General features: G+C 41.3%; 1 protein-coding gene and 1 long non-coding RNA gene across 3 annotated transcripts; one reads left to right on the top strand and one right to left on the bottom strand.

The window, feature by feature from the left end:
* Window positions 1-32: 32 nt before the first annotated feature.
* Window positions 33-16,467, bottom strand: shc2 (SHC (Src homology 2 domain containing) transforming protein 2). Of its 2 annotated transcripts, none has more exons than XM_085774180.1 (13): window positions 14,939-16,467; window positions 11,674-11,744; window positions 9,299-9,359; window positions 8,904-9,023; window positions 8,383-8,436; window positions 8,145-8,196; window positions 7,762-7,888; window positions 6,616-6,796; window positions 5,635-5,728; window positions 4,101-4,280; window positions 2,480-2,820; window positions 2,215-2,366; window positions 33-1,908 (listed from the first exon to the last, which is right to left on the bottom strand). In XM_085774180.1, the coding sequence occupies exons 1-12, from the start codon at window positions 15,701-15,703 to the stop codon at window positions 2,238-2,240; spliced, it is 2,175 nt and encodes a 724-aa protein (XP_085630306.1). In that variant the 5' UTR covers window positions 15,704-16,467; the 3' UTR covers window positions 33-1,908; window positions 2,215-2,237. The 2 variants fall into 2 exon arrangements, with proteins under 2 accessions (XP_085630306.1, XP_085630307.1); XM_085774181.1 differs by having other exon boundaries at window positions 33-1,903; window positions 14,939-15,967.
* Window positions 15,095-17,480, top strand: LOC146988640 (uncharacterized). Its single transcript, XR_015035708.1, has 2 exons — window positions 15,095-15,215; window positions 17,408-17,480. It is a non-coding gene; the product is annotated as an uncharacterized LOC146988640 (long non-coding RNA).
* Window positions 17,481-18,235: the final 755 nt, after the last annotated feature.

Raw genomic sequence — 18,235 nt, 5'->3', positions numbered from 1 at the left:
AAGATACAAAGATTCACAAACAAGATACCACACACATTTCTACCATTTATCTTTAATTAACTCTTCAATTACATTTTTTGACAAAAAGCCAATAAGGTTAATCAAAGAAGGAAATATTCAAGAAATTCCTGAGAACGCAAAAGGGGAGAGATTGGAGAAAAACTGACAGACATTATTTGAACCTCACCATAAACCGTGTTGCTCATCTCATGTCTATGTGCATTCATGAGGATGTCGCTAAGAACAGCGGAGGATTTGATTAAAGATGCTGCAAATGACAAAGAGAAATGCAAAATAAGAAAAAAGAAAAGACCTGCCTCTTGTAACATTTAAAAGTACTAGATTGGCAAAAAATAGGGTAAAAAATTTGCTGTCAGCGTAACCAAAGAACAGAAAAAAGACAAGCAAGTCATTGAGATGTACTACAGACACACATGGGATAAGGACAAGCAATAAACTGATGTATTTCCCTGAGCCGGGACAAATTAAGGATTTAATTTCAAGTCTAAATCCCCTGTCTTTAATATCACTGTTGAGCATCTATGGCTTGCTTCGAAGAAGACAAAACAAAAAGATTAATCCAGGGGAACGTTCTAGGGGGTACACATAAAGACGAAGACAATTAGGACCACAATTAGACAATATTAAACATTATTCACCCCAAAACAAGAGCAGCTTAGGTTACTGTTCACAAGTATAAGAGCTTAATCATCCTGAAGGTTGTTCAGTCATTCATTGGCATGGCAAGAAAACTAGTCTTTTGCATTAGGAGCATAAATGCACATTATATACACTCTGACACAAAGGCCTGTCTCTGTAGTTATTAAGGCACTGAAGTTGGAGGGGCTGGGGACGTACAGGCAAGGATATACTGAGTGTGTGTGTGTGTGTGTGTGTGTGTGTGTGTGTGTGAACAATGGGATGTAGTATTCATTTGACCTCAGAGTACAGTCTGACAAATGGTTTCCACAGGACTATACAACACATACAGTTTGTCGTTAACAAATTTTAACAGCCCTTACAAACACAACGCAAATGACTGATATTTGTGGTAAATGTGTTAAAACAGTTTTCAACACAATGCATTTTATGTTCAGTTGGCTGTCTGCATTAAGACATCGTACGACTGCATGACTTTTTAAAAATTCAGATTTGTTGCTTTGATTATTATGGAAAAACAAAAGACAGAGGACTGTGTGGCTATTTTATAAATCCGGCACTGAATCATGTTCAGTGCATTTCCATTGTGCCATCTCAGAGTCAGCTACTGCAGCCCTGTGAACAATGTAACAACACTCTTTACAGTCCAATGAAACAGATATTTCTTCAGCTGTCTGTTGTAATTGCATTATTTTCATTTCTTTCATTTACACTGAAATTACCTACTAAATATGGAACCTGATGTCTTTTGTGTTTTTTCCTTTTTTAAATATCTGCATCCAATAACCAGTGACAGTTATGTTCATGGTGAGTGGATCTTCACATGACAGTTTTGTTCTGTGGCTGATGTCAACTGGAAGCACATGACTATTACAGGCATTGTAGGACATTTCTTCGTTGTGCAACGAATCCTTATGTGACTTCCTGAAGTGGGGTCGTCCTCCAAACAGTCTAAATGGTTGACAGTTTTCCAGCTCAGGGTTGAGTCAAACTGTGGATTCTTGTTGGTTTGTTAGCTTAATAGCTGCATGCTGAGGAATTCACGACAGACAAGGGATAGTTTGGTGGATCCTGGTAGGACAACAGGCGGAGAAAGTACAAGGAGAAGTCAGGTGCCCTACTCTCCTTGGTAGAGTTCTTCATGGAAAGAACAAAGAGTCAAATCCTTTGTTCTAGATGAGTATCCATCAGGGATAACTGTTTTCCAGTTTTTTAGTCCTGTAGCTGCATGGACACAGCAATTCTGCTCTGGTGTAAGGTGGAGAAAGATAGCATAACTTTAGGTACGGACTTAAGGTCAATGAAATCATAGTTTGGTGATGGAGATGAAACAGTTGCAGTCTGACAGGAAATAAGTTGTAATTGATGCCCCACAATGTTAAGAACAACTACTATGTTGTCTTGAAAACATGCAGCTTTGATAAAAAAGCACATTCACTTCTTACCATTTAGAATACTGCTAGTTATCTTTCTGCGTTACCGATCTTATGCATTTCCAATCATAATCTTTATAAACAATTTTCATCATCCCTTGTTTTTGTCCTGTGTTCTTACCGTCCCATGCAGGGGAGGGTGGCTCACAGTTTCCTCCTGACCACCTGTTTAAGGTGGAGCTCACTCTCTGCTGCGACAATAGGCAGCTCGTTCTTCAGGTGATATGCGATAAGGTGGCTGATGCTCTCGAATAACATGTCTTTGGTTCGGACCTGCATGTGTAGAGAGGAAAGCCGGAGATATTTGGTATAAGTACACATGTAGACCACAAAGCTTATGATGGCACTTTTATAAAGCGTGTTTGCCATAATGCTCCTAGACTTACCACTCCCTCAGGGTCCACTAGCAGTAAGTGTTTGGGCAGGCCACAGTGCATGCCTGTCAGCACATACTGTCCCAGGTTGGTGGTGCTCTCCCGGACCAGGAAATCTCCGTCTTGGACCAGAAGTTTCTCTGCATCTCGGCGGCTCATTCGACTGTGATACCAGTTCTCCCTGCGGAGCTGATCCTCATTTGGGGCCACAGGGGCTCGGCGGCGTGGAGGGCTGGGCCACTGGTCCTCCAGGATCCGGACACCAGCCTGAGCACCAGCAGCTGCGTGGGACATACTGGAACCAACAGCTCCACCACTGGCCTCGTGGAGCTTCAGGGCATCTTCAAAGGGCCCTACAAGAACAGTGATAAAAAAAAAAATATTTACACAAAATGTAGCTTGGTGAAGTCAATAGTTTTGTGCCCCTAGAGAAAATAACTTATTGGATGCAGACAAGAAGTACAGTAAGACCTTTTACAAAATATGGCAACCATTTTTACCAGCACATCTACCAGCACACCAGGTAGACTAATCTCTCTGTATTGGATCTTGACTTGGTATGAATTATGAAAAGTGATGCTACCCCATGTCTCTCTCAGTATCTTTGATTATTGTATAATGTACTTTATTCATTCATTCATTTATTACTGTCATCATTAGGGGCCAGGCAGCATCAGCTGCCAGGACCCTATTGTTTTCCTCAATGTTCTTTCTTTCTTTCTTTCTTTCTTTCTTTCTTTCTTTCTTTCTTTCTTTCTTTCTTTCTTTCTTTCTTTCTTTCTTTTTCCGAGGAAATCCTACTTCCCATGTGAAAAACACTTCACAGAAATGTCTGACCCAATGCCAGATTTACTGAACTCCAAGGACATAAGTGTTTAAATTAAAAAACGTTGAAAATTCCTACCAAACCAACGGTACATGCTACAGTTTTGAAACTTCACCAAAATGTCGCCCCAATACTGCTGAAACTTTTGTCCAATTAAACTCATTACAGGCTTTTCCGCCTTTAATGGACAAGACAGTTGAGAGAGAGAGACAGGAAATGGGAGGCAGAGAGGGGGGGGGCGACACGCAGGATAGGGCCGCTTGACGTGGGTTTCGAACCAGGGCCACCTGCAGTAAGGACTATAGCCTCAACACATGGGGCGGGTGCTCTACCAACTGAGCTAAACACCGCCCCTCATTACAAATTATTAAGTAAGTAAAATTAGCTCAGTGAGTCAGGAGCTGGTTCTTGGTGTCAGAGGATGTGGGTTCAAGCCCCAGCAAGGGTGATGATGATGACATATCAAAATAACAGATGTCCTCAATTAATAACACAAGACAATAGTCCTGATGGTGGCGTTGCAGCACACATCTAAATTTCAAAATTTTGAGAATAAATTCATAACAGATCAACCATATATGCTACGGCTTTGCAACTTTCACTTTCAAATTGCCTAATTTTGTCTATTAAATTTTTGCTTTTTTTTTTCACTTTTCTATTCCTGTCACTGTGAGTTCATTTCATTTTTCCCCTGATTTGATGATGTGTCAGCTTATTACTGTAATTTTGTTCTTTTTTTTTTCTTTTTTCTTTTTGTTATCCACGCTATGGCTGCCAGAACATGTCATTCTAAATCTCAGGACTTACTCATGTCAAAGAGATCTTTCTTAGGACTGTCGGGTGGCCTGCCTCCTCTGTGTCCACTCGGCCCCTGTGCCAGTGAATCCAGGTTCTCCAGACTCTGAGTGTTGACATACTGATGCTCCTCATAGTCTCTGCTGTTGGGTGGGTGCCCATCAGCACACAGGTAACCATCTGACGTCAGACCTGAGAGAGACAGACTGTGCGTTTAGTACATTTCTGACTTATGGTGAAACATGTAGAAGTGTGTGTGTGTGTGTGTGTGTGTAAAAATCATTTGTTTCTTGTTTTTTGGTCCACCTCTATTGGTAGACATCACAATCTATATCTATCTAATATTTCCACAGTTAATTAAGACAAGTTGCAAAATGTACTGACATTGACGTGTATCATTAATGTCATTATTTCTGACCAACTGTGTGTAGCAACTAATGAAAAGGCAGCTTTAGACGAGTGGACAGTGTACACCACGAAACACAACAATTCATAGTTTAAATCTAGCTTGCCTCCTGAATTACATATTACTTCCCTTTCTCTCTTCCATTGGTTCCTGAGTGCTTCTTCACTAGACTGGCCCATAAAAAAAATATCTTTTCACAATATTATTATTTAGAGTAGACAATTAGAAATGAGTGCTTGAAATGTTTTTTTCTTTGTGTGTGTGTGTATACATGTTGGTAATCATAAAAAAATGTAATATTACAGGCTGGCTAGCTGATAGGAATAGTTTCATTGTAATTATGGTTTTCAAAATCAACAGAAAAGGGTCGATACAAATAACTTGCAGCAAAGCACACATGCCTTTCAGTGTTTTAGTTTACTAAGACTTTCTCAGACAGTTCTAAAAGCACTACAGATATTTCTGGAAACAAATACTACATGTTTCCTGGAAAGAACACCGTGCTCAATACAGTCCTCCACAGAGTTAATTAATCATATCACAAGATTAACTGTTGTTATAATTCAAGAGGAATTCAGAGAATCTTGAGGACACTCTGAGCTGTACTATCAAAGCTGACAGACAACCTGAACCACGGGTTAAAGCCTATAGGTCATCCTGATTAAAAGTTCCAACAATCAGGTGATTCTAAGAAGAGTCCAAACACTGGACCTGTGCCAGAGTCTAAGTCAATTTCATTCAGGCCAAAGGGCAGAGGGAAATGATCAATGAGAGAGCTGAGGGACAGCCTCTATGTAGAGAGACAATTTAATTACAGGTCCATAAATATCTTACAAGAGCAATGAACAATCCCTAAACTTATTCTCTATTAAGGGTCACTGGGTCACATCACCAAGTGAATAAAGAACACTGTCACCCCCAATCAGATTAAAAGAAATCTTATATAGATTTGATTTGAATGAATTCCCCCCTTTAATCTTGTCTAATATTAGCTATAATAGGGTCATATTATATAATATGGCATTTCAAAAATAAAAGATTACGATCAATGCCCTTTATAACAATCTGGTGTAAAAGAATAAAAGCTTTTTTTTTTTGCGTCTTGCTGTTATACCTGCTCCTGGCCACATGGTGTCTCACCTGAGCTGCTGCAAGTCTCAGTGTCCCAGTGAAGCTCATAACACAACTGACCAGGGGGATAAGATGTTTGCTCTCTCCTGGCTGGTGAGCTCATCTGCAAACACACATACACACATCCCAAGTACATTTATGTCTCTTTATGGACAACTGTCTCATCTTGTTGTCCCCACCTAATGTTGTTTTGAAGCACTCTATTTGAAACATTAGCTATAGCATGTCACCATGTTTTGAACAAGCAGCAGAGAGAGAGACATGACTTCTCTCACCCGGTGAGCAACACAGGAGCCGAGGCTCTAAATGTAATCATATCTGCCTTTAGCAATTATGGTGCAGGCATATCAGGAAGATGGTTATGGAATATATTTTCTTGCTCCTGCTACCTAACCCCCTGGTAAAACAATGCAGGGAAGGAGAGGCAAAACACAATTGTCACAAAATTGTTAAGGAGATCTGTCTTTCATAGTTTGGAAAAAGACCAGATGTTGCTTTAAATACATCTGTAATAACATATCTGTAATAACATAAGATTGGGAATTTGGGAATTTGGGAATTTTGTGTTACCTACTGTATGATTCTTGGCTGCCCTCGTAGAAAAACCAAGACTTAGAATAGTGTGGACTAAATAAGATACGCCTTGAAAATTGATATTCATATTATTGATATTGATATTCTCGGTAATATTCGGTTATTGCCCTTTACTCATCTTAAAATCTTACAGTACTTTACTGTTTTGTGTATCACTGACAAAAGTAGTGTGTATTACAATATTATATGTTGTATTGTATGTAATGAGAGAATGATAATAAATTAATAAAAATCAAATAAAAGTTGGTTGCATGTATAATATTTTACCTGGAAATGTAGTGTAGTGGAAGAATTAAGAAGTACCTCAAAACTGTGTAGTTCATGATAATCCACCACTGCTGTATTGCACAGTTACGTCTACCATACCAGAATCCAGAACCTGATCCATCCACTCACCTGTGCTGCTGTCTTGCTCTGTGGCTGGGTGTGGATGTGACCCAGGAGGGCTGCACTGGGCCTGAGCCTGGAATCCACGATACCCCCAACAGGTGGCTCCTTCCCTGGGATACTGTTGTAGTAGTCATGCTCAGAGAAGTCCTCATCCTCCCCCCACAGTGGCTCCTCTGGCCTGACAGACCTGAAGAGAAACATACCCGGAAGTGAAAGTAAGTACGTTTTCTATTACACATAATAACAGTATTATTAGTACTAAACTACTACAATAACGATGTTGACCTATTGTTTTATTTCATGTTACTTCTTGATGTTAATAAGTAAAGACAACAATAAGGAAATCCGGCTTCTCATATCAACCAGCTCAGATCAGATGACATCTCCACATCCGAAAGTAATCCATATAAATCAGCTAGAGTTTTATATAGATCACTAGAGACGCTGCTGATGTTCACATGAGACCAGAACAGAAAGGCCGACAGTGGCATCACTGCAACACCTGAGGTTTGGTCACTGGGTGAGAAGATCTGTGAGGATCAATATGAAAAGATGGATTTTTGAGGTAACACAAGAACAAACTATCGTGTCTCTCTGAAATAAATCGCAAAGGAATCCAAGAGTTCTACAGTAGATCAGGTTATTGTGCTGAAAATTGCAACTAAGATTTCTTTATGCAGGATGTTACTGTTTTTTACTTTCTTTATATTATATTACAGTCAATACTGGGCTTGTATAGTAAAATGTTAAATGTTATATAAATATTATACATTTATATACTTGTGTTTACTTGTGGAAGTTTTTCCAGATGTTTCTTAGCAACTTGGCTCTGGTTACTGTAAATAGGCGAGACACCCATTAGCTATACTGCTTTTAGGGGGTTAGAGCCACATCACATAGCTGGGAGGGCAGGGTACATCCTCAATAAGTCACAAGTCCATCACAGCACTGACATATAGAGACAAACGTCCTCACACACTCATATTCAAACCTACAGGCAATTTAGAGTTGTCAATCAGCCCAGTGTGTGTGTCTTTGGATTGTGAGAGCCTTTGATGGCATGCCACAACTCCGTAGACCAACACCGATTTGAAAGAGCTGAGAGTTTTAATTTTTTCTAAAAGGTTATGACTGGCAGGAGGACTGTGTTACCTCTCCACAGATGCCATAGTTTTGGGAGGACTGTGTAGATACTGTTTGAACTGTAGCTCGAAGGCCTGGCCAATGGTGCTGATGACACTCTGGGCCAAACCATCAGAGCACTCCAGGATATGACAGGCTGAAAAAAAGAGAAGTTGCCACATACAGGGAGAAAAGCATGACTTCAGATTAATGCCACCATGTTAACCCTTTGTACATAGATATAGCCTTTTTTTATATCTAAATGGGGATGTTATCTTGCTCAAAATTATTATCAATTTATAATAAAACAAGAACTGCAGTTACAGTACGGTAAGGTCTGCTCTCATATCCAGAATGACTTAATGGATTAACTATTTTGTTTCTGAGTGAAAAAGAAGTTTTTCAGGACACACCTCTTTGATTCACTGGGTCTTTGGCCACATACGCCACATAATCAGGCGTATCCTGCAACAAACAAGAGGGAAAATTAAATCAGTCCTGATTAATTAGAAGCCTTCATTGACTCTTGGATCATGAGATTGGAAAACAGCAAAATACAAGCCAGTGAGATACAGTACGTGCTGTCTGCCAATCTGTCCATTGCAGTAACAACATCATGAAGGAGAGCTGGGAGTAAAATGCTGCACTCACTGTGTCTCCCCCAGAGGCAAATGAGATGGACTGCATGGGATGATGCGCTATCACCTGAAAGAGACAAGTAGATAAATCAGAGGCAAAGGCTTGCCAACCAATTTTTTTTCTTTCTTCTTTTTTTTAAATTGATTTATGTGGATATATATAACAACATAAATGGACAAGGAGACACGAGAGGCCACAATCTAATGACGTTAAGGTCAAGGGTTTGACAAAGTGAAGCAGTTGGCAACTAACGAAACATTTGTCATGATTTGATGAATTCTATATTTACCTCAACATTTTACTCTCAAGTGCAAATGACTTACTTCATTTGCTCATGAATCTCAGGCATTGACTAAATACGAATTACTTTGTATTCCTTCAATTTTTCACAAGGATATCCTTGTGAAAAATCGAAGGAATACAAAGGTTAAAGTAGTTTAAGGTCACAGAGGATCCTTACTAACAGAATATCAGATGTGGATATTTAAGGAAATAAAAGTGAATATATTTGTTGTGTTATTGTATCCTCTAACCTGTCGTGTGGTAGGGATGAGTAGACCAAGTCCGTCAATTGAAATATTGACTGCGATACTCATGCCTGCAAATCGCAGGTTACTCTTCCCCATAATGGACTGGAGAGCTTTGTTCAGGGCCTGCATTGGAAAGGATACAGTGAAAATCATCATCACACATTTTAAACAGTGATTACAAGTTTGTTTTGTCATATTCAGTGATTCAGAAAGCATCACACAACCTGTCATGTGAACCAGAGTGACTGTCACATACACTCTCCCCTGCATGGCAAACGCCACACATGTAGTAGCTCTGCAGCAGCTACATTTTAAGTATAAGCAAGAATACTGTAGCGGCAAATCTTTGCAAACAGCAAATAAAGCATGCACAGTAGGATTAAACATTTTCTATTAACCTTCTTCCTCCAAGGCCCCTTTCCTCCTGGCACAGCTTCACAGAGCCTGTTGATGGCTTCCCTAATTAACGAAATGAAGAAAGGTCAAAAGTCAAAACACGATGGGAAACGCTGGCTACCATTCAGACATGTTTATGATCTCCACATCATGTAGATTTATGATGCATGTTGTGCACCCAAATACAGTATGGATGCTGGATTGTTCTATGAGTATTGATTCTATGAAAAATTTTAAATGTTCAGCTCGTGTTCAGGGCTGCACAGATTTGCTGCGTCACGATGTTGGTAAAACCCTGAGGTTAAACATGAACAGAAGCTTTGTGTTCCCTCCCTTGAGGCTAAAGTCATAGGTCACAGACCCGTCACAGTTCAAAGGTCAAAAAAAGGTTTCAAGTAGGGCTGCTCACAATTCACTAGACTACCTTTTACCGCTGATTTATAAGGATCTTAGAAAAACAACAATCAGCATCAGTGAATGATAATCAAACTCATAAACCCTCTTATTTAGAGAAGAATCAGTATAATCTGAATAAAGTGGGTGTGTATTGTTTTTCGTTACAGTATCTTTATTCACATTTATTTTCCACAGTGCAATTCTTTTTGCAGATTTATAACAACTTTGCAGTGAGGCTGCTGTAACTCCTGGGAACGGCCGTCTAATGGGCATTTAAAGCTCCTGTCCCTTGTGGGCGGGAGTGAGCCATAATGTGGATTAGAGGCTGGAGCGCACACACTCTCTCTGCCAGGGGACAGCGGGGACAGCAGTCAAGAAGCCAGCTGCCCCTATCAAGTGGCTCGTAAATATTTAAAAAGCAGCGTCCCGGGCCCCATCTCGAGTAAAGGTCTTCTCAGGGATTTTTGACAAACACCACAATGTTCGAATGACTCATGCTGATGAGAGGGCAGAGGGGGGAGGAGAAGGAGGAGGAGGGAGAGAGAGAGAGAGGGAGAGATGGGCTGATGTTGTTGTTGTTTTTGTCTGCAGCCTCGGTATCTTTCCTGCAATAAAATGCCAAGGATCATTATCACTGGTGTTGCTGTTAACACCATGACACACAATGTGCTTTTGGGAGAATGCACCCTTTTCACATCCTGGAGCTGAAGTGCGTTGTTTAAAGTCTGACAACCCCTGAATGATTTGCACTAGTTTTCCAGGACACAGTTAAGTTATGTACGATCAGCTCTTGTTGGAAAATACAGACTCTGACTTTCAAATGCTCAGTTGAATCTGAAGTAACAATAAGTTCCATACACTTCATAGACTAAAAAGCATTAAGGACATAACCATAACATGTTACCCAAGAAATCAGAGACACAAGCCACTGGAGAATTTGGATTTCCATTTTAAAGCAAATACGAGTCACTAACAAAGGTCATAGAGCACTTGACTGAAGGTAAACCAAAAAGTCAACAACCACAAGGACACAAACACGGAACAGATTCATTATCAATGCATGAAAACAATCATGATTAAAATGATGTCATGCAGTTTAGTCACACAACAACAACAAAACCTGACGCACACAGCTTGTGCTTCCTACGGTCCCTCCCTTTCGCTAATGTTTTGTTTTGAACAGCCGCCTCCCTTTCCTCAAGAAGTTACAGCCGCAGACATTATCCAGCAGGGTGCGTTCATGGGGACCACTGCAGCTTTCCACAGTCATTAGCGAACATCATCAATAATAGATCTCTCTCTCTCTCTCTCTTTCTCTCTCTCTCCCTATCACTCCATCTCTGCCACCTCCTCCCCCCTGCACTTAAGCCTTGGAAGCATGGTGGGCTCCGATTACTACCGATCGATGGTGGAGGAGAGAGAGGAGGGTGGTTGAGGATTGCAAAAAGCTGTTTTTATAAAAATAACATCACGTGTTGGGTATAAAAACACAAAGACACAGGCATATTATTAAGACCCTAAGGTATAGTTTTATACATACGTATATAAGTATATATGCACAGTAGTTGTGTTTCTCTTTTAACAGGGACACACAACACTGCAATGCTGCTATCATGGAGAATCTTATATGACTTTAGTTGGTGTTGGTTTTCTTAAATTTTGCATTGGTGTTAGATATGGTAAAACAACCTGCTTTTGTCACTTAAAAAATGAAGTTCAACATTACCAAAAAGTAACAGTTTAATATCAAAGCTGGAAGTGAGACTTTTTATTTTACTTGTTACAGCAACAGCCTCGTACTTAAGAATCATTCAAGTCAAAGTGACAAATTAAAAGAGGCACTCAATCTGTAAGTGCCCAGCATTGACAGACCGCTGACAGCAATTTGATAGCATAGTGGCTGGTGCTTTGGTTAATCCTATACATCTTGGATCAAATTCTCCTGAGTCATCACTACCAGTATAGGCGGTTACCAGCTTACCTCGTCACCTGAGTTCGTGTGTTGAAGTCCAGTGAGCGCATTGACTTCAATACTTCAATGCAGCCCATATACTGCAAAGAAAAATAACAAGTGTTAGAAATAAAAAATAGTTACAATGAGTTTTCAGATATGTCTGCAAATGGATCTTGTTCTGGATTGAATGCATAATTCTGTTTCCAGTGTCCACCACAAAACCTTTTAAACCTGTTTTTCAGAAGTAATGCAAATCTTCTGTTGGCAAACATGACAACAACATAATAATCTGGCTCTAACCAACATTAAAGGCCATTAAAGTGTGATGCAGTGAGTAGCAGCCAGCTGAGCTGCTTCCTAATGGCAGCCAGGTTGAGGTGCTAATGGCACCTTGACTAGATTAGCAGCACTAAGAGCTCCAAATCATGGACAAGCTGTAGCTCCTTGGGTCCTCTGGGGGATGCTAAGGGTGTGAGTGTGTACTGCAAACAATCATTGCACATTAGGGATGCTTTGCAGCTCTTTGAGATGGGTGTATAAATCGTCAGATTTAATGGTGTGGGAAATCTGTAAGTTAACATTTATGTTTGTAAAATGGTTTAATTGCAATCAGTAAATGTAAATCTTTATACATTAATGCAAAAATGTCTATCGTGGCATGTCCACTGTCAGTTGTTTATACCTATGTATCAATGATAAATAAATAAAAAATATCATACAAAATGTGTAATTATAGCTTAATATAATGCATAGCCTAATAACTAGTGCTACGTACATCTCACATACTGTCCACCATACAGTGTGTTGGCTCAATCAGTGTTGTGTTTACTGTATTTTCCTGGGTTATTACTGAGCAGACAGACCACATGACAGACACACAAACAAACACACACACACACCAGAGAGAGAGGGAGAGAGAGAGAGAGAGCAACCTTTGAGCCTGAGAGCTTAATGAGCTTTCTAACCAGATTTGGAGACAGGGGATGTCTTCCATCAAGAAAATTGTCTCTCTCTTTTTTCTTTCCCGCTCTCTGCCAATGCCTTCATTGTCACTCACCCATCTGCTGATGCAATGCATCCCCTCCTCCATCTCCCTATCTGCACTTTTATCCTTTCTGGACTATCCAAACTCTGGCTTTCCAAGAAGCATGCATAAGAAATCTAATAACACTGGCATCTCAAACTCTCTCAAACCTTCTTGCATCATGCCTGCCTACCTTGTGATAAATCAGCATCAGTTCATACAGTAGTTTGCTAGTGTAGAGTATGTCCCGGTCTAATTTCATTTTTAAATACCTTCCATTCAACCATGAAGGCAAAGCCAAAATAAGAAACATATAATATGTAACATTATAGTACAATAATACAACAATAGTACAATGAGCAGAGAGTGGGCAGGTAAACACATATACTGTATGTACGTATTTAAACTTCAGTACAAATCCTGTCTTGGCACCTGCATCCGTAGTGACAGAAAATCATGTTACAGATTACAGATATTTATAATTTGATGTGGAAATAAAGTGCACCAGGTTGTAAGGGAGCTGAATAAAAGGACAGCAGTCTGGTTTTAATATAGCTCTTTGGCAGCTGCAGTTCTTTGTTTGATGGTTGCTGCAGTGTCCTGGCTGTCAGAGATGGCAGATGCCGGCCAGGCACAGAGCCTGACATGACCGTGAGGACAGAGACAAAGTGTAAAGAGGAAACCAATACTAAGAATCATATTTGTGTCTTTCCCAGCAGTGTGTGTGTGTGTGTGTGTGTGTGTGTGTGTGGATGTGGATGTGGATGTGGATGTGGATGAGTGCGAGTATGTGAAAGAGTGAGAGAGAGCGAGAGGACAGAAATAGAGGGAGAGAGAACTGGCGCTATGGTAGCTATGCTGATTAAAAATGGCACAGCACAGCAGAAATCTACTGTCACTTTGACACTAATATATGCAGCAACTACTCCTCCCTGCATAGACTTACCACTGGATTGCACATACAGCACCACTGTGGTTGTGGTGAAAATGCTTCTCAACATTAGCCACCTAAAACAACTGCAGTGCACATTCAGGGATGACAACAACAAGCTGTTGAAAGATTAGTCTGATAATTAGCTGACGTATCAATCACCTATGAGCGGAGCACTTGTTATGAATCGAGGAAAGCTCTGTGTGGTGATGAGAGCTCATACACGCTCATCATTGGACCCCTCCCAAACCGAACTGACCGTCCTCTTCCACATCACATGATGCAGATGACTGTGATTAAATGTAATTGAATATAGGAATGAATGGTGCCTGTATAATGCCATTAGAAAGCGTGCTCGGGCCCCAGACTGCGCTAATCAAGAGCATGTCATTAGTTTGGGTGGGTGGGGGTGGGAGAGAGTTGGAGGTGGGGGGTGGGCGGAGAGGAACTGGAGTGAGGGGGATCGCTGAGGGGAGATTATTGACATTGACGTCAAGCAGTCTGCTTGGGATGGTAACCCCTTTGTAAACACAAATCACAAGCACACATGAAGATGTCTCCTAATAACACAGCGTTATCTATTTGGGTTGGGATAAACTAACTCGCCATTCATTTCTTTATGTAGACCGATCTTATTCAAAACACAGAGAGTTAGTGTAATATATACAAGCTTTACTCAAACTGACTGTAATCATGCCAACTATGCAGGGTTGACTCTGCTGAGAGGTTGTAAATCAAATTTTAGGATAATATCTCATTCATTGCACACACAAAATGAATGTAAACAATCACAAAGCCACACAAAGAGCACCACTCCCACACGCTTAAGGTGGGAGCTTACCAGCAGACACAGGTTACATGTACTAAACAGATGGATATTGTTTGAGGTAGTGTTTGCTGTATAAACCTATGGCAAACAGTGCAGCGGACACATAACGCATAATTTGTGGTTTATCTTTTTTCCCCATATGCTGCCTGTGTATTATCCTCCTGACGCAGTCTCCTACCAGCCACACCGGGCTATCTATCTGGATTAAATTATGTATTCCCCAGCCCTTGCCACATGAGCTGCATAACAAACTGCCTGGCACTGTGGTGTCCTTTTGTTTCCCTCCCAAACATAGAAACCTAAATGAGGGTCATCAATATCTGGCATTCACTGGTGCCTGTGAGAAGGCACTTGTTTATAAATGAGCACCTGGAAAAAAAAAGTTCTTCAGTTTCTTTCTTTTAAATAGCTACAAAACAACACAATTCTGAATGAAGTGGATGCTTAAATTCCTTTGCAATTGAAATATAACATACATTTGAAAAATAAAAGCTGGCCACTGACTCACCCTAACAATGTAAGAGGCTCCTGGTCCTGCTATCTTCTTGTCAGGGTGCAGCCAGCCCTGGGAGGGTTTGTGGATGAAGCTGCCCTTCTGGTTGAAGTCTTCTCCTCCCAGCCACATGCCCTCCACCCTTGTCCTGCGGCTCAGTCCTGACCTGGAGCTGCTGGAACCACCAGGGCTCGCCATGACCTCTGCGGCCCCAAATCCGTGCCCCCCTGGACTGGAAGAGTTTGCTGCTGAGACCGCTCTCTGCCCCCGGATGGCCTGTAGGGAACAGGGGGTGACACACACAGGGTCACAGGAGTTGAGCACTGCTGCGAGACTGGCCACTGGGCCACTGGCTGAGGTCCCACTGGGCCTGTGTGACGTCGAAGACGGCGACCCAGAGGCCTGGGAAGGAGCCGCTGCTGCCTTGCCCGAGTCCTTGCTGGAGCTGGAGCTGGAGCTGGAGTTGGACGGGCTCCGGCTGAGCAGGGAGTTGGAGAACTTCCACTGGGGCATCTTAGGGATGAGCATGCAGAAGGTCGTGGTGGCATCCTGTTCCCCATCCAGGCAAGGGGAGTCAGCCAGGGCTGCAGCCCCGGCAGAGGAGGAGGTCCTGGTACTGGGATCCAGAGGAGGCAGGGGAGGCAGAGGAAGGCTCGGGGTGGAGGAAGGGACTACCGGCGTGGCCACAACTTTGCCGCTCATGGCTAAGCTCTGCATCAGGTCGTCGGAGGAGGTCACAGACTCGTTGCGAAAGCGGCCATACTTTGGCTTAAGGAGCATGCCCGGAGGAGCCGCCTGAAGCAGGACCTGAGAGGGGGGATAACTGCCACAGGATGAAGGGGGGAAAGGGGAAAAGGGGAAGGGGAGGGTAGGGGGGAGGTGTGATGGAAGGAGGAGGGAAAACTAGATGCAAAATCTTCCAGGCGGGGTCCTATATCCTTGTAAAGGCAACTGAACGCTGTCTGGTCCTCTCCCATTCACGCGCACACACTGTCCCACTCGCATGCCGCTCTCCTCTCTATCTGAGCTGGCCTGCCTCCTTTCACTGCCTTAGGCTCTTACGCTCCCAGTCTCTCTCTCTCTCTCTCTCTTTGGATGATGTCATTTGGTCTATTAGCCCTGCCCTGCCCAGCTGCTCTCAGACTCTATTAGCTAAAACACATCTGCCTGAACCACCCTGCTCTCAGACACACACACATTCACACACTGCAGAGCACCTATTTTTGTGCACAAGGGACATTCAGTAAATTATTAATGTCTATAGTATCACTTTGAAAAATGTGTACGTTAAACTGTAATTTCTCGGACTGACACAGACTGAGTCATATCTAAGGTTGCATTGTGTTTGACTGACTTTTCAATCAAAGCAATAAACATTATATATTTTGGTTCTATAGTAATGTGCACAAAAATTAACACAATATACTACAGCAGTACACTCAGATGGCTACAGTATATTAAAAAAAATAAATGTTGGCTATATTAAAAAAAATAAATGTTAATTAATGTTTATTCAGAATAAATACAGGGATGAATGCCATCCACTTAGTTTAAGTGTGAGTCAGTGGGTGTGGAATTCCATTTGTCATAGCAACACACACATTTTTTTAAACAAAAGACACAGTGCAGCCACACTCATAAGGGACTACATGTCTGAAAACATCCACCCTGTCCCATCTGTCTGAATCCTCTTCCCAACTTCCCTCCCACCAGCGCCTCCAGAGAGCAATCAGCCATCTCAGCACGATCCTTTTAGCCCCTCGACACGACAGCACCCTCCTTCATGCCTTTTTCCTCAGTCCCAATCAAATAATTTTTGCTCATTTTTTCTATTTCTCTCACAAATGTATTTCCCCATCTTGCACAAAGGCGACATAAGGTATGCATCAGTGGTCAAGGTTCTGAGTGTGAAGCACAAAGCGGGTTAAGCGGGGATTTGCACTGTACAGTTTTTTTCCCTCCATTTTGCAGTGGTCAAATCATGCACACAGCCAGGTAAGAGTGAGCAGAAGGTATTAAAAAAGGACACCAATGTTAGAGAATGATCCATGAGGACAACAAAGGTTACTCCGTTTGTTGGGGAAATAAATAAACAGAAACTGATATTAAATGTAATAAGGACACAAGAGAAAACAATGTCTGCAGTGATTGTGACATAACTCAATAGACAGGGTGATCTGTTACTCGCAAAGGAGGGGGTAATGTACTGACTAAATAATGCCACCTACACAGACAAGGAAAGGCTCATTATGTTCCTGTCAATAGCTTAAATTCAATCAAGCAAGTCATTACTATTTGTTTAGGCCCATAACCAGTCTGGACAGCAGTGTCTTGTTTTCTGTCCAACAAAATGTGGCTCAAGAACATCTCGCTTGAAAAATATGATTCAGAACAGTATTGAACAGAACAAAACCAAATTCTACTGTAATGTTTTCAAAAATATATAGAGACACGATGCTCACCTGTATGTCAGGGTCTGAAGAGTAAATGGATGAAAATGAGATCCAGCCCAATAAATGTCCAATGACTTCTTTCAGGGATAAACTGTGTATGACTTTACTAATAAAAAAAGCTGCAGTTATTGTTAAAAATGACAATTCAATTTCACTAGTCAGGAAACTCTAATACAGCTAAAAAAAACTCACTCACATAAACCACACTCAGAAACACTATGACACTACCACTGCCATCCCACCTTCGCCCAGGCAGCCAGTCCCTTCTTGTTTGTTTACTACAGATTATAATAAGTTACTGATATACCAGATGCAATCGATACATGTTGACAAATGTAACCGGCCTTCCTCATTGCCCCCTTTTTTATGAGTAACAGCGGTTATTCGACTGCACTTGATGTTACACACTGCGTTTCTCTCTGCGTGTTAAGAGTTAACCTGTTTAGCCCATGATTTAGTAGGCTACTTTGCATATACAAGTGGAACAAATCACACTGCGAATACACCACAACTCATTAGCAGCTGTTACCCAGACAACAGTGATTACAACTTAGAGCAACAACACATGTCACTTGCAGCGCATAAACCTCAACCTAAAGAGTCTGGTTAAAATATAAAAAGGGTTTGTACTTACAAAATCATTGACAGAGAAAAGTAAATCTATATTCATGTAAGGTTTAGAGAAAATAAACAATGACTACGTTTTTCACTGAATGTTATGTCACAACAATAATGATGACATTTTTTTAGAAAACCTAGGTCAAAAATGTTTCCAATAAGAGAAGTCTAATTCTAGATTATCTAGATTATGGTCTAATAAAATGTAAAATAAGGAAACAAATCCCTCTCCCGTCTCTGA

Source organism: Trachurus japonicus, chromosome 4, assembly GCF_045865225.1.
Source record: "Trachurus japonicus isolate A0001 chromosome 4, Traja_1.0".
NCBI classification, from domain to species: domain Eukaryota; kingdom Metazoa; phylum Chordata; class Actinopteri; order Carangiformes; family Carangidae; genus Trachurus; species Trachurus japonicus.
Note: the sequence above shows the minus strand (reverse complement) of the source record. Positions and strands in the feature narration are given on the sequence as shown.

Coding starts and splice junctions, on each gene's coding strand:
- shc2 (XM_085774180.1), bottom strand. CDS start 15,703: ATGCTCCTTAAGCCAAAGTATGGCCGCTTTCGCAACGAGTCTGTGACC. Junction 7,889..8,144: donor AGACCCAGTGAATCAAAGAG/GTGTGTCCTGAA, acceptor TCTTTTTTTCAG/CCTGTCATATCCTGGAGTGC. Junction 2,821..4,100: donor GAAAGATCTCTTTGACATGA/GTAAGTCCTGAG, acceptor CTGTTCTTGTAG/GGCCCTTTGAAGATGCCCTG.